General features: G+C 38.2%; 1 protein-coding gene across 14 annotated transcripts in view; it reads left to right on the top strand.

Moving 5' to 3' along the window:
* LOC5572391 (chitinase-like protein 3) overlaps positions 1-15,285 on the top strand; it is a 63,932-nt gene that overhangs the window by 23,666 nt on the left and 24,981 nt on the right. For all 14 annotated transcript variants that reach the window (XM_021838688.1, XM_021838682.1, XM_021838679.1 and 11 more), the window contains exon 3: positions 5,676-5,800. In XM_021838688.1, coding sequence (XP_021694380.1) covers positions 5,676-5,800 — 125 coding nt within the window. The remainder of the gene's footprint in view (positions 1-5,675; positions 5,801-15,285) is intronic.

The following is a 15,285-nucleotide window of genomic DNA, read 5'->3' as shown; positions in this document are numbered from 1 at the left end:
GAGAGCGCATTGTTTTTTTAGATATAGGAATAGCACACTACACTAGCCAGCAACTGCGCTGGCTGAGGTTTCTATTGTGTGGGCTTCCAATGGGTCCATTGGAAGCCCACACAATAGAAACCTCAGCCAGCGCAGTTGCTGGCTAGTGTAGTGTGCTATTCCTATATCTAAAAAAACAATGCGCTCTCGGGCTAGGCATTGGATATATATAGAAAGCGTTGTGTTTGGATGGGCATCTAATTCTTCCGAAAGAGGTGCACTTTGCGAAAGAGGACCACGTGATTATTGAGCTGAAATCGAATTCAGGTTAACTTCTGCGTTCATGAGTCCTCTCATGGCGTAGTGGTTAACGCGCCCCAACTAGAGATCGGGGAGTCGTGAGTTCGATTCTCACTGAGAAGACGTGTAACTTTTTCGCAAATCTTCACATCAATTTGTCCATCTAATCCAATTGCAGATTATATGTAATGTTTAGCTTTTCGGTAGTTGTTCCTTCCAGAAGCTGGAAGAGCTTCCTTCCAGAAGCTGGAAGAGCTTCCTTCCAGAAGCTGGAAGAGCTTCCTTCCAGAAGCTGGAAGAGCTTCCTTCCAGAAGCTGGAAGAGCTTCCTTCCAGAAGCTGGAAGAGCTTCCTTCCAGAAGCTGGAAGAGCTTCCTTCCAGAAGCTGGAAGAGCTTCCTTCCAGAAGCTGGAAGAGCTTCCTTCCAGAAGCTGGAAGAGCTTCCTTCCAGAAGCTGGAAAGCTTCCTTCCAGAAGCTGGAAAGCTTCCTTCCAGAAGCTGGAAAGCTTCCTTCCAGAAGCTGGAAAGCTTCCTTCCAGAAGCTGGAAAGCTTCCTTCCAGAAGCTGGAAAGCTTCCTTCCAGAAGCTGGAAAGCTTCCTTCCAGAAGCTGGAAAGCTTCCTTCCAGAAGCTGGAAAGCTTCCTTCCAGAAGCTGGAAAGCTTCCTTCCAGAAGCTGGAAAGCTTCCTTCCAGAAGCTGGAAAGCTTCCTTCCAGAAGCTGGAAAGCTTCCTTCCAGAAGCTGGAAAGCTTCCTTCCAGAAGCTGGAAAGCTTCCTTCCAGAAGCTGGAAAGCTTCCTTCCAGAAGCTGGAAAGCTTCCTTCCAGAAGCTGGAAAGCTTCCTTCCAGAAGCTGGAAAGCTTCCTTCCAGAAGCTTGAAAGCTTCCTTCCAGAAGCTGGAAAGCTTCCTTCCAGAAGCTGGAAAGCTTTCTTCCAGTCCAGAAGCTGGAAAGCTTCCTTCCAGAAGCTGGAAAGCTTCCTTCCAGAAGCTGGAAAGCTTTCTTCCAGAAGCTGGAAAGCTTCCTTCCAGAAGCTGGAAATTTTCTTTCTAGAAGCTGGAAAATCTGGAATACGATTTTCTAGCTTTTGAGAATAAGTTTTTCTAGCTTCTGTTAAAAAGCTTTTTCCAGCTTCTGATAATAAGCTTTTCCAGTTGAAGAAAGGGCTACAAAGCAAAGCCGTGCTGAAGGTGTCTGGTTCAATTCCCGGTCGGTCCAGGATCTTTTCGTAATGGAAATTTCCTTGACTTCCCTGGGCATAGAGTATAATCGAATACGATATACGATATAATACGATATACGAATGTGAAAATGGCAACTTTGGCGTAGAAAGCTCTCATTTAATAACTGTGGAAGTGCTCATAAGAACACTAAGCTGAGAAGCAGGCTCTGTACCAGTGGGGACGTAAATGCCAAGAAGAAGAAATTGAAGAAAGAAGCTTCTTCAGCTTCTGGGAATAAGCTTTCCCCTCATCTTGGAAAAAAAAACTAGGCTACCAGGAAAAATCTTTCCAGCTTATGGGAAGAAGGTTTTCCAGCTTCTAGAAGGAAATTGTTCCAGCTTCTGGAAGAAAGCTTTTCCAGCTTCTGGAATGAAGCTTTTCCAGTTTCTGGAAAGAAGCTTGTCCAGCTTCTGGAAGAAAGCTTTTCCAGCGTCTGAGAGGAAGTTTGTCAATTTTCTGGAAAGAAGATTGCCCGGCTTCTGGAAAAAATCATTTCCAGCTTCTGGAAGGAAGCTCTTTCAGCTTCTGGAAGGAAGCTCTTCCAGCTTCTGGAAGGAAGCTCTTCCAGCTTCTGGTAGGAAGGTTTTTCCAGCTTCTGGAAGGAAGCTTTTTCCAGCTTCTGGAAAAAAGCTTCTTTCAGCTTCTGCAAGGAAGTTTTTCCAGCTTCTGGAAGGAAGATTTTCCAGTTTCTGGAAGGAAACTTTCCAGCTTCTGAAATGAAGCTATCCCAGCTTCTGGAATGAAGCTTTTTCAGTTTAAGGAAGGAAGTTTTTCCAGCTCCTGGAAGGAAGCTTTTCTCAGCTTCTAGAAGGAAGATTTTTCCAGCTTCTGGAAGATAGTTTTTTCCCAGCTTTTGGAAGGAAGCTTTTCCCAGCTTCTGGAATGGAAAGAAGCTTTTCCCAGCTTCTGGAATGGAAAGAAGATTTTTCCAGCTTCTGAAAAGAAGCTTTTTCCAGCTTTTGAAAGGAAGCTTTTTCCAGCTTCTGGAAGGAAGCTTTTTCCAGCTTCTGGATGGAAGTTTTTTCCAGCTTCTGGAAGGAAGCTTTCCAGCTTCTGGAAGGAAGTTTTTACCAGCTTCTGGAAAGAAGCTTCTTACAGCTTCTGGAAGGAAGTTTTTTCAGCTTCTGGAAGGAAGTTTTTTCCAGCTTCTGGAAAGAAGATTTTTCCAGCTTCTGAAAGGAAGCTTTTTCCAGCTTTTGAAATGAATTAGCTTTTTCAACTTCTGAAAGGTAGCTTTTCCTGCTTTTTGATGGAAGCTTTTTCAGCTTCTGGAAGAAAGCTTTTCCAGCTTCTGGAAGGAAGCTTTTCTAGCTTCTGGAAGGAAACTTTCCAGCTTCTGAAATGAAGCTATCCCAGCTTCTGGAATGAAGCTTTTTTAGTTCAAGGAAGGAAGCTTTCCCAGCTTCTGGAAGGAAGTTTTTCTCAGCTTCTAGAAGGAAGATTTTTCCAGCTTCTGGAAGAAAGTTTTTCCCCAGCTTTTGAAAGGAAGCTTTTCCAGCTTCTGGAAAGAAGCTTTTTCCAGCTTCTGGATGGAAGTTTTTTTTTCAGCTTCTGGAAAGAAGCTTTTTCCAGCTTCTGAAAGGAAGCTTTTCCCAGCTTCTGCAATGGAAAGAAGCTTTTTCCAGCTTCTGGAAGGAAGTTTTTTCCAGCTTCTGGATGGAAGTTTTTTCCAGCTTCTGGAAAGAAGCTTCTTACAGCTTCTGGAAGGTAGCTTTTCCTACTTTTGAATGGTAACTTTTTCAGCTTCTGGAAGGAAGCTTTTCCAGCTTCTGGAAGGAAGCTTATCCAGCTTCTGCAAAAAAACTCTTCCAGGTTCTGCAAGAAAGCTCTTCCAGCTTCTGGAAGGAAGCTTTTCCAGCGTCTGGAAGAAAGCTCTTCCAGCTTCGAACAGAAAGCTCTTCCAGCTTCTGGAAAGTAGCTTTTCCAGCTTCTGGAAGGAAGCCTTTTCAGCTTCTGAAGCTTTCCAAGATCCTAGAAATAAGCTCTTTCTACTTCTGAAAGGTTTTCCTGCTTTTTGATGGAAGCTTTTCAGCTTCTGGAAGGAAGCTCTCAAGCTTCTGGAAGGAAGCTTTTCTAGCTTTTGCAAGAAAGCTCTTCCAGCTTCTGCAAGAAAGCTCTTTCAGCTTATAGAAGAAAGCTCTTCCAGCTTCTGGAAGGAAGCTCTTCCTGCTTCTGGATGGAAGATAGTCCAGTTTATTGAAGGAAGGAAGTAAGGAAGCTTTTCCAATTTTGGAGGGAAGCTTTTCCAGTTTCTGAAAAAAAAAAACCTTTTCAGCTTCTGGAAGGAGGCTTTCCAAGATCCTAGGAATAAGCTTTTTCAGCTTCTGAAAGGTAGCTTTTCCTGCTTTTTGATGGATGCTTTTTCAGCTTCTGGAGGGAAGCTTTTCCAGCTTCTGGAAGGAAGCTTTTCCAGCTTCTGCAAAAAAAACTCTTCCAGGTTCTGCAAGAAAGCTCTTCCAGCTTCTGGAAGGAAGCTTTTCCAGCGTCTGGAAGAAAGCTCTTCCAGCTTCGAACAGAAAGCTCTTCCAGCTTCTGGAAAGTAGCTTTTCCAGCTTCTGGAAGGAAGCCTTTTCAGCTTCTGAAGCTTTCCAAGATCCTAGAAATAAGCTCTTTCTACTTCTGAAAGGTTTTCCTGCTTTTTGATGGAAGCTTTTCAGCTTCTGGAAGGAAGCTCTCAAGCTTCTGGAAGGAAGCTTTTCTAGCTTTTGCAAGAAAGCTCTTCCAGCTTCTGCAAGAAAGCTCTTTCAGCTTATAGAAGAAAGCTCTTCCAGCTTCTGGAAGGAAGCTCTTCCTGCTTCTGGATGGAAGATAGTCCAGTTTATTGAAGGAAGGAAGTAAGGAAGCTTTTCCAATTTTGGAGGGAAGCTTTTCCAGTTTCTGAAAAAAAAACCTTTTCAGCTTCTGGAAGGAGGCTTTCCAAGATCCTAGGAATAAGCTTTTTCAGCTTCTGAAAGGTAGCTTTTCCTGCTTTTTGATGGATGCTTTTTCAGCTTCTGGAGGGAAGCTTTTCCAGCTTCTGGAAGGAAGCTTTTCCAGCTTCTGGAAGGATGCTTTTCCAGCTTCTGGAAGGATGCTTTTCCAGTTTCTGGAAGGAAGCTTTTCCAGCATCTGGAAGGAAGCTTTTCATGCTTCTGGTTGGAAGCTTTTCCAGCTTCTGGTAGGAAGCTTTTCCAGCTTCTTGTAGGAAGCTTTTCCAGCTTCTACAAGAAAGCTCTTCCAGCTTCTGGAAGGAAGCTTATCCAGCTTCTGCAAAAAAAACTCTTCCAGGTTCTGCAAGAAAGCTCTTCCAGCTTCTGGAAGGAAGCTTTTCCAGCGTCTGGAAGAAAGCTCTTCCAGCTTCGAACAGAAAGCTCTTCCAGCTTCTGGAAAGTAGCTTTTCCAGCTTCTGGAAGGAAGCTTGTCCAATTTATTGTAGGAAGGGAGTAAATAAGGTGTTCCAATATTGGTGGGATGCTTTTCCAGTTTTTGGAAAGAAGCCTTTCTAGCTTCTGGAAGGAAGTTTTCCAAGATCCTAGAAATAAGGTTTTTCAGCTTCTGAAAGTTAGCTTCTCCTGCTTTATAATGGATGCTTTTTCAGCTTCTGAAAAGAAGCTTTCTAGCTTCTGGAAGGAGGCTTTTCCAGCTTCTGCAAGAAAGCTTTTCCAGCTTCTGCAAGAAAGCTCTTCCAGCTTCTGGAAGAAAGCTCTTACAGCTTCTGGAAAATAGCTTTTCCAGCTTCTGGAATGAAGCTAGTCCAGTTTATTGAAGGAAAGAAGGAAAAAAGCTTTTCCATTTTTGGGAGGAAGCTCTTCCAGCTTCTAGAAGGAAGTTTTTCCAACTTCAGGGAGGAAGTTCTTCCAGTTTCTTAAAGGAAGCCTCCTGCCTCTGAAAGAAAGGTCTTAAGCCTCTGAAAGTTTTCCAGCTCCAAGGATTTAGCTCTCTAGCTTCTGAGAATCCCAAATCATGTGGCATAAATCATTCTTTACCACAGCAGTGTCAATCACCCCACCCGCATAGTCAAGGAGGATAATTGTGATCAAATTTCCGCTGCAATAGATTATACGTCACCCTCATCACCCCCGATAATTTTCAGTGGCTCCGGTCAAAATCCGAACATTCCTTAGCTCCCCTCACAACAAGAACCAAACCCACCATCGAATGGCCCTAACGTGATTTCTGCTTTCTTTGTTCATTCCAGGAAGAAACACACCTACATCCAGGGATGCCTCCTGTTGGCCCTCTGCGCCATGTCCAGCGTGGCAGTCTACGCGACCTGGACGATGATCTACCGCCAGAATCTAATCATTCCACCGACACTAATCGGTAAGTGCACTCAACTGTATTACTTGTATGGAGGCGTGGTATGACGGTACCGTTCAACTGGGTATCTTTTAAAACGCTCACATACAATCTGTTCTACGATTACGATTTGATAAAGTTTTGGAGAGTTCGTCACTTATTCATAACAGACTAGTTATAAAAGAACTTGAATCGGTATCAATATCTTTTAGCGAAAATCATTTTTACAAATTGAGTCCATTTTGGTACTTAAAGTATGAAGATTACATAGAATGGTAAATGCCTAGAACTATGTAACGCCATGTATACTTTACGTAATTCGTTTAATTTTGTTCAAAATATACTTATTTATATTTCAAAAATAATTGATTTCTGTCGAAATCGATGTAAAAACATAAGAACTAATCGATGTATTAGTTAATTTTATTTTTACCTTTTATTCATAGATGTATTGTGGTATTCTTCATGTTTGTTTCAACTGAAAATGCTTTTGTAGGCGATTTTTAATATAAGATTTGTATTTTAATGTAGAGGTTTAATCGTTCTCTATTAATATTCTCCAATCCATTCACAACTGTAATCATGTCATATAATAGTAGGCAGAATGCAGAAAGAATCAGATTTCACTTAAAAAATTAACCAAAGTTACCCCATTTTACGGTGCGTACTTTTTCGGTTTCGGTTTCTGTAGCGGGGAGCCCTGATAACTTAATCAGGATTTATTGAACGAGGATGGGTGCGGGTATTAGGGCATGGCCTTTCCCTTTTCTGGGCCTTTTTTTTCGTTTCGGTTGATTGAGGTTGGTGATTACCGTTAGGCACGGAATGTCCAACGAAAATTCTTCATTGTGGAATTTCTGTTTGCTCCTGGAACGTCTAGCAAGTCATTGTTTTTTCCAGTGGTAAATTGGGCTTATTCCAAACGAAAGTTAGCATTCGCTGATAAGCAGTAAATAATCACACAAACGAAACACAAAGAAGGATTTACTCGCGACAGCCGACACAAAGCTCGTGTCGTTGTTTGTAGGAATTGTATCGTGTGCTGGTAATGGAGGTGTAAATTCGAATTAATTAGACGTATTACACGTCGTATGTTTTTTGTACAGAAAAATGCAGGGTCGCTTTGAGGTTTTGGGTAGTAAAATTTTTAGCTTTTTGATAGTAAAAATTTTATTACAATTCTCGCATAACTTTTAAAAAGGACTCATCTAACATTGAGAGGTTTTCATTGTTTACTTTCTATTTAATTAATAACTGAGCCAAGAACTGTATGAACGCTAGCCAAGGACATTGTCTTATGATCTATAGAAAAAACTTCCCAAAAGCCAGCGACATTATTTTCAGGTCACTCAAAACCTTTTTAACTTAATTTTGTGGGAAAAAAAATACAAAAAATCACGTAAGTTTATGTTAAAAAATAATTTATAGCAAAATTGTTGTAAAACATCACTAGTGTGAATATAGGGGACTATCTACTAAGGTACGCTGACCGTACTGGCATTTCGTTGTTTGAAAATCGTAATTATTCTATGGAAAATCTCATGACAACTTCTTACCATTGAAACGACCCTGTAAACATGGAAGTAGTGCCAATGACAAAGACTTCCAGAGTTTGCATGTTGCAAGCAGACTGGCAAACGACGTTCGTATGAACGGGTAGACATGAAAATGGGTGATTTATTTTGCATGAAATTGCCCTAAGCAATTGTAAGTAAGGCCACGGTTGAGGTTCGGCTTACGATTTGTCGTAAACAACCGAGTTAAACAGGGAAAGGGTGCTTCGTTAGTGGTGCTAATCCTTCTTGGACACCGTCATGGAAAATTTCTCAAAGATTTGTCATTTATATCTACCTGGGAAAGGTTTAAATTGGTGAAAAAGTTACTAGAAACGGCTTAAATTTGTTAAATACGGCTAGAAACTTTTCAAATTCGCTCAGAATGACCTTAAATTGGTCAAAACGACTTGAAATTCTTAAAATGGCTGACAATGGTCTAAAACGGATTAAAATCGGCTTAAGATAACTTAAAACGGTTTTAAACGGCGGTCAATAGTTAGAAATGGCTTCAAAATGTTTCAAATTGCTAAATGGATTAGAACAGCTAAATATGGCTTCAAATTACTTAAAACGACTTAGAATGGCGTAAAACTGCTTTAAATGACTTAAATCCGCTTGAGATGGCTTAAAATGACTTGTAATAGCTTAAAATGCATTGAAATGGCCTAAGCTGACCACAAATGACTTAGATTGGCTTAAATGGCTCAAAGAGGCTTTACAAGTTTGTAAACGGCTTTTAAAACCTTTAAATGGCTTAAAATTGCTTGAAATACTTCAAATCAAATTGCAAATTCAGATTTCCAAATTCAAAATTCCGAATTCCAAACACCAAACAACAAATTCCATATTTCAAATGCCAAATGTCAAATTCCAGATTCCAAGTTTCATCAATTTTGAACAACTTTTTGTACAATTCGTTGTACGAGAAGCATATGGAGTTCTGTTTGATCTTTCGACCTTGATGCTTGCTCCTGCGGGGGCGGGTGACGAGGACAGGATCAAACCTGACTCCCAGATCTCTACCTTATCTCACTAACCCAATATCCTTTCCATGACAACTGTGGAGATGCAGAGGTATACTCGGTCTCTAGTAACAACGGTTGTCTAACTAACATTCCTTCCCTTACCCGATGACCGTAAGGACGTGGTCGGCGCCGTTATTGACTTTTAAAATTTGAGCTCTCGATTTGTGCACATTGAAGAATGGTAAGCTAATCCCAAGCCCCATTCATAAATTCCCTGTGCAACTTCGATTGTTCTGGGCAATCACGGAGTAGCAACTAAGAATTGTACGGTCATCTATGCTCATGCTAAGCTGAGTATCGAATACTCTACGGAGAAAACTGAGATGGTTGTGTTTTCAAATAAACACAAACCTGCCAAATTTCCGCTTACACTCATGGGTAACACAATTACTCATATGAGCATATATAGCATGTCTTCTAAATATTTCGGGGTCTGGTTCGATGCTAAATGCACCTGGGGAGTTTTTCTGTTTTTCTGACACAGAAATGCCAAAAACGAATCAACTTCATGTGAACTATAACCGGAACATAGAGGGGAGCCCATCCGAAAGATCTGATCAAGCTGTACCAAACAACCATCTTGTCGGTCTTAGAGTACGGTATCTTTTGCTTTCAATCCGCGGCCAAAACACATATGCTCAAGATTCAGCGGATTCATTGTCTTCGCATCTCGCTAGGCTGCATGAACTCGACTCACAAAATAAGTTTAGAGGTACTTGCAGGAGAACAGCTCCTGACAGATCGTTTCGCGGAGTTAACACTCAGGTTCCTCATCCGTTGTGAGGTTCTCAATCCATTGGTTATTGAAAACTACGAAAAACTGCTTGAACATAACCCTCAAACTCGTTTCATGAGTGTGTACTACTGGTACATGACGCTGGAGGTCAGCCCATCTTCGGTTAACACCAATTGTGACATCTTCCTAGATTTCGACTGTTTCTCTGCATTATTTGATTTGTCCATGAAGCAAGACACCGAAAATTTATCCCTCCCATGTTTGCAAGTAAATTCAGGCATGTCAGCGAGGACCGACAGTTCTTCACTGATGGGTAAAACATGAATGATATCACTGGTTTCGGTGTTTACAACGTTTTTCATAGCGCCTTCATCATGCTTCAAAAGTCATGTTCTGTATATGTTGTTGAGCTAGTAGATATACATTACACCTTAGAGTACATCAGTTCTCTCCCACCCGAGCACTTCTTCATTTTTTCCGAGTCTGTTCGGTCAATGAAGCCGGTAACGCACTCAGTATACTTCCTGAATTGAATATGCAAAGCATTGAGTGCTTTGTCAAATCGTTCTTACACTATTACCCTAGCTTGGGTCCCTTCCCATTGCTCCATTCCGGGCAATGAGAAAGCGGAGTCTCTAGCTAAGGTAGAAGGCGATACTTACGAGCGTCAAATCGCCTTCGATGAATTTTTTGCATTGTCCCGTCGGGAGACCTTGATCAACAACAGAAATGAAGAGACGGAGAAATGGATATGGCTGCATTCTATATTTCCACAGGTCTCGAAAAAAAAAATGGTAGCTTAACAGGGTGTCGACTCAATTTTGAAAATAAAATTCCCTGACTTTCCCTGACCTTCCAGTTATTTTCCAGAAAAGTTCCAGACCACTGAGTTAATTAATTTGAACCGAAATAAGTAAGATTTTTAAGAGAAGATACATATTCGTTATGTTATAGGTCGTATGAATAAACTGATCAAAAGCTTTTACTTTATTGAGATATATGTACCTGCCAGATGACATTCTTGAACGTTTATTCAAGTTGATATGATAAAACTGAACAACTGAGAATCTATTTACTTTTCAAACTTGAAGATCCGTATGAACAAAGATTTTCTCGGCTAGTGAACTATCTTAGCCCTAATTTAAAATTTTAGGCATGAACGAAAATTTTGGACTCCTTCCTGATTATAACTTTTTTAAACAAGAGGCAACACTATTACGATCATCCACCATACTTTTTTGTTGGAAGAAAGCTATCTTCAAATTTGGCTATTTCTTTTTCAAGGCTAAATTCTAGCCAATGCCATAAAACTTTCTTGGAGAATTGCTTCAAGGAATTCCACATTTGGCTTTCCTAGAACTATTTCAGGAATGCTTATAAAAATATTTTTCAGGATAACATATTTTTTTTCCAAATTGTTTTCATTTTTTTCTTAGAATATCTATGATAATTCTTCACAATGATTCGTTACAGTAATATTTTAGGATTTCGATATGAATTACCCCTAGTTTTTCTCCCCGAAAAAAATATCTAAATATTCTTAACAGAATGCATTCAAGGGTTGAACAATGCGCTGATTAGAAGGTTTCTAATGTTTCTCTTGTACTTGTCGTACCTTCAGCAATGCTCCGAGGAACTCTTCTAAGAATTCATCTACGAGTATCTCTAAGTAATATCACAAATTGTCAATAGTAGGGCTGGGCAAAAATCTGAAATTCACTCAACAGTAGCCAAACAAAGCCAATCACAGTCAGCAAATCCAGTGAAACTCACGTCCATCGCTGCTGTAGGCAAAAAGCTTTGAAAATTGCAAAACACCCGTTGCTAAGGGCAACCCAAAATTACTGTAGAAAAATGTTCTATTTCCCGCATTAAGGCCACACGGGACGTCATCATAATCACCCTATCCATTTCAAGAAGCAAATCCCAAGAACCACTCCATATATCGATGAGAAAAATGTATCACTATGATTCTATATGTGTAGTGCACAACCCGATAAATTTTCAGCTTCATCGGTTCACTAAAACTCGAGATTTGCTTCCACAAAGTTTTGATGATAATTGTTAGAGTGAGACAAAAGATAGGGAAAATAACACGGTCTCCCGTGTCGCCTTAAGAGGAAAATAACCATCATCGTTTTGCAAATTTTTAATACCAGTTTTTTTGCTCAAAGTTGAAGCAATGTTCATGAAAATCTATCATTGCATTATACTTCCTATCTGAAATGCAATGATAAATTTTCATGAGGGTTTCTTTGAATTTGAACGAAAAAACTGGTTTTTCATTCATGATGATTGCTGATGATTGAATGACGGATTCTTGAGCCTTAAGAGCCTTCAATGACACAACGATTTAGAAAATTCATGCACCCAACATAGGCTACTTGATGAGATTCACGTTTTTGAACTACTGTACTGGGAAAGTCACGTGATTTTCGCGAAATTCAAGCCTACTACTATTACCATTCCCAGCACTGGTCAATAGATTATCAAGATTATTTCAAATAATATTTCTGAAATTTCTGCGCTTCAATGATTTTCTGGATTACTAAAAATAATCGAGGAACTTTGAGAATCATCCTCAGAATTTCTGGAGGATTTTATGGGTCCTGGTTCCTTAGTCGAGTGGTTAGAGTCCACGGCTGCAAAGCAAAGCCATGCTGAAGGTGTATTAATTTAGCATGATCAATTACTTTGCAGACAATAAACTCGTTTGATGTTGTAGTATTGATATTTTTTCCCTGACCTCAAGTGAAATTCCCTGATTTTCCCTGACTTTCCAGGTCAAAAATAAATTCCCTGACATTCCCTGACTTTCCAGGTTTTTCCAGGTAGTCGACACCCTGCTTAAGTATCATTATAAGAGTCCAATTGAAATCCAAAAAACTCTTTTCCTTTCGTATTGTATAAATGTCCCTAGCCTCGAATCAACCGCAGGTACTTCGGTTCCCCAAACTAACATAGTTTTTAAAATAAATACAAATTATAGAAATTTAAAAATGTAACAAAAGAAAAGATTTCAGCTCTGTTATGCCTTACGGCTCCCGAGCCCGCTAAATAAACGATATAAGTAAAAACATTCTATACTCCAAATTCCCAATTTCAAGTTCCTAATTCCAAATTCATAATGAAAATCAAATAAAACATGGCCTAAACTGACTTAAAATAGTTTAATATTGTTTATAATGACTTAAAAAGGCTTGAAATGACAAAAAACGGCTTAAAATAAGTTCAAATGACTTAAATCTGAAAAAGCTGTAAACGGCTTTAAAAGGCTTTAAACCAGTGGTTCTCAACCTTTTTGAAACTGCGACCCCTTTCAAAGTTTGACAAACTTTCCGCGGACCCATGAAGTTGATGGTCTCTAAACAAGAGGTCATGAACACTTTTCAAAGACTATTCATGAATCAACCGATATCCTTGATAGACACACCCGATAATTTTCTCTGTAATCCGCCATAGATAATGGGAGAATTTTTCCAAAATCAAAAATTTTGCCGGTCTGTCAAACATTATTCCAAGAATCCGATGAAAAAATTCTAAAGGATCTTACAAAATCCTACAATAAATCAGTTAGTTGAGAAGATTTCAGCAAAAGCTAATTCCAGAAATGTTCCGGGGTACTTAGTCTGAAGATTTATCCGAGAAACTTCGTAGTTTTTTGTTCTAGATTTGAAAGATTTCTTCGGTTAGAAAAAAAGTTACAATATAATCCGCGAAGTTCTCGTAAATATTTTTTTTTCGTAAAAAATAGGTTTCGACCTCTGCAAACTTCTTTGGATATTTTAAATAACTTTTATATTGGCTTAAAGCTCTTATAATATTGTCAATAACATTTCGAAAATCTCGTTAAGAATCTTCGTAGTATTTTTTCAAGGACCACATCTATGATTATTTTTAGAAAATCTCATTAAAAATCCTGAGCGGTTCCACAGAAAATGACGACTTTTTCCCAAATTTCATTTTTATATATTTTGATTTGGATGAAATTTTGCACATACTTTCTTTATGCCCAAAAATGCCTTTTTGCATCATCGGTTCGCCATTTTGAATCTAGCCTTACTTTTGAGAAGGGCCTAAGAAAAAATTCCTTAATAATTTTCAAAAAATTATAACTTAGAAACGGTTTGTCCGATCAGTTTGGCGTCTTCCGCAAGGTTTTAGGTTATTGTTGGGACTATCTGAAAAAAAATATACACTGTAAAAAAATATGTTGCAATTTTTTATATTTCGAAAATAAAGCTTAAAAATCAATTTTCTCAAAAATCGTATTTTTTAGTTTTTTATATGTTAAAGTAGACAAGTCCTTTGCACAGTGGGTCAAGATGGAGAAATCATGGACAAAAAAGTTATGATTTAAAAAAAAGGTGAATTTTTGAAAATGGTCATAATAAACTTTTTAAATGTTTTTCAACTCGATTTTATGAAAGTACGCAAAATTTACAACAAAAAAGGTATACGGGAAAATCAGGCTAACTTTTACCGTTTTAAAGATACAGCGATTTTAATACAAAATTATGATATAATTTTCAATTTTCGGTCATTTTCGAGGCTCATAAGCCTAGAAATTTGTTCATTGTCTGAAAGAGCAGATAATTTTTGACTAAAATGTTTGAACAAATATTGATTTGGTAATTTTTTATGGTATGAGGCGAAATAAAAAATGTGCCTTGTAAAAATGTTTTTTTTTTAACGAAACACAACTTCAACATTCAACATTGTGATATTCTGATATGTACTTATCAAGAAAATATGGAACAAAATGTTAAGAGTTAAAAAATAACGAATATAAAGCAATCAATACGTGAAATGCATTTATATCGATTTAAGATAATGAAATATTTCTATTCGAAAACAAAAGCTTTATGAGTAGAGAAGGAACGTGCCCAGTTGTCTCACACAAATATACCTGATGTTTTCTTAAAGTACAGCACGTTGGTATATTTTTGTGGTCGGACAGAAACGTACCTAATAATTCATTCAAGTACTCATGTTGGTATAAAAAAGATCTGATGCAGCAAAGACACAAGCAAGTGATAAACAAGCTTAACTAGCTCGGGAACTCACAACGTTTGTGTATGTACCATTCACGAAAATGTGAATCTCATAACCCACAGCTTAAAAAATACGGTTTATCTAATGAATTAAAAGTGTTTACAGATAGTTTGACTTGTGAAAATGTAACAGTAGATTGTTTTTTACGGCGATGTGAAAATTGCATTGAAACAACTTCCTTAGAAAAAAAGTTATTAGAAGAAATGGGTGAAAAATTTGTTGATGAAATTATTTTTGAATAATGGGTCACAACTGATAGATGCGATATAGAGACGTTCACAAAACAGAAGGAGGATTTTGTTTCCTATTTCATTCAAAAGTTAGAAAAAATGATACCACATGATTTAATTAAAAAAGGGCAGTCTACATTTTTGAAAAATAAAAAAAAAATAAGTTGCAGGAAAGAGAATTTGTAGCTATATGTAATTTTTCAGAAAATTACACTTTTGTACTTTGAAGTTCAAAGTCATCACTGGAATGCGCAGCAAGCAAGCATTTGCGATTTATTTTAAGGAAAATGGCATGCTCAATCATTTAAGCTTTGTAGTAATTTCCGAAGATTTGCGGCATGATTACTTTTTTATCTCAAAAAATATTATTTTAAACGCCAAGAAAAGCACTTAAATTTGAATAAAATTTGTTTCATGTCCGATGGAGCTGCATCACAATATAAAAATAGAAAGAACTTTTCTAGTCTTTCCCAATTTAAGAAAAAACTATGATATAGATGTTGAATGGCATTTTTTCGCAACATTGCATGGCAAAGGGCCCTGCGATGTATTAGGGGAACAATAAAACGCATGGCTACAAGGGCTAGTCTAGCTAAAGAACGTGAACATCCCATCAAAAATGCCTAAGAATTATTTGATTGGGCTCAAAAGCGAAAGGAGGAGCAACTAACACAAATTTTCTTTTCTTATGCAACTACAACAGAGTATGAACATTGAACATCCTTGATATGCAGCTTAATGAACAATATTCGAAAGCAATATTCAGGGAACACAAAAATACCATTCATTTATTCCAGTTTCCGTAGATAAAATAGAAGTTAGGCAATTTTCAAACTGTAATGATAGTAAAAAATTGTAAACATTATGAAAAAGTAAGAAATCTGTATCAAAATAGGACGCTCCATCA

The sequence above is a fragment of the Aedes aegypti genome, chromosome 1, assembly GCF_002204515.2.
Source record: "Aedes aegypti strain LVP_AGWG chromosome 1, AaegL5.0 Primary Assembly, whole genome shotgun sequence".
NCBI classification, from domain to species: Eukaryota; Metazoa; Arthropoda; class Insecta; order Diptera; family Culicidae; genus Aedes; species Aedes aegypti.
This window is presented reverse-complemented; position numbering and strand designations above follow the sequence as displayed.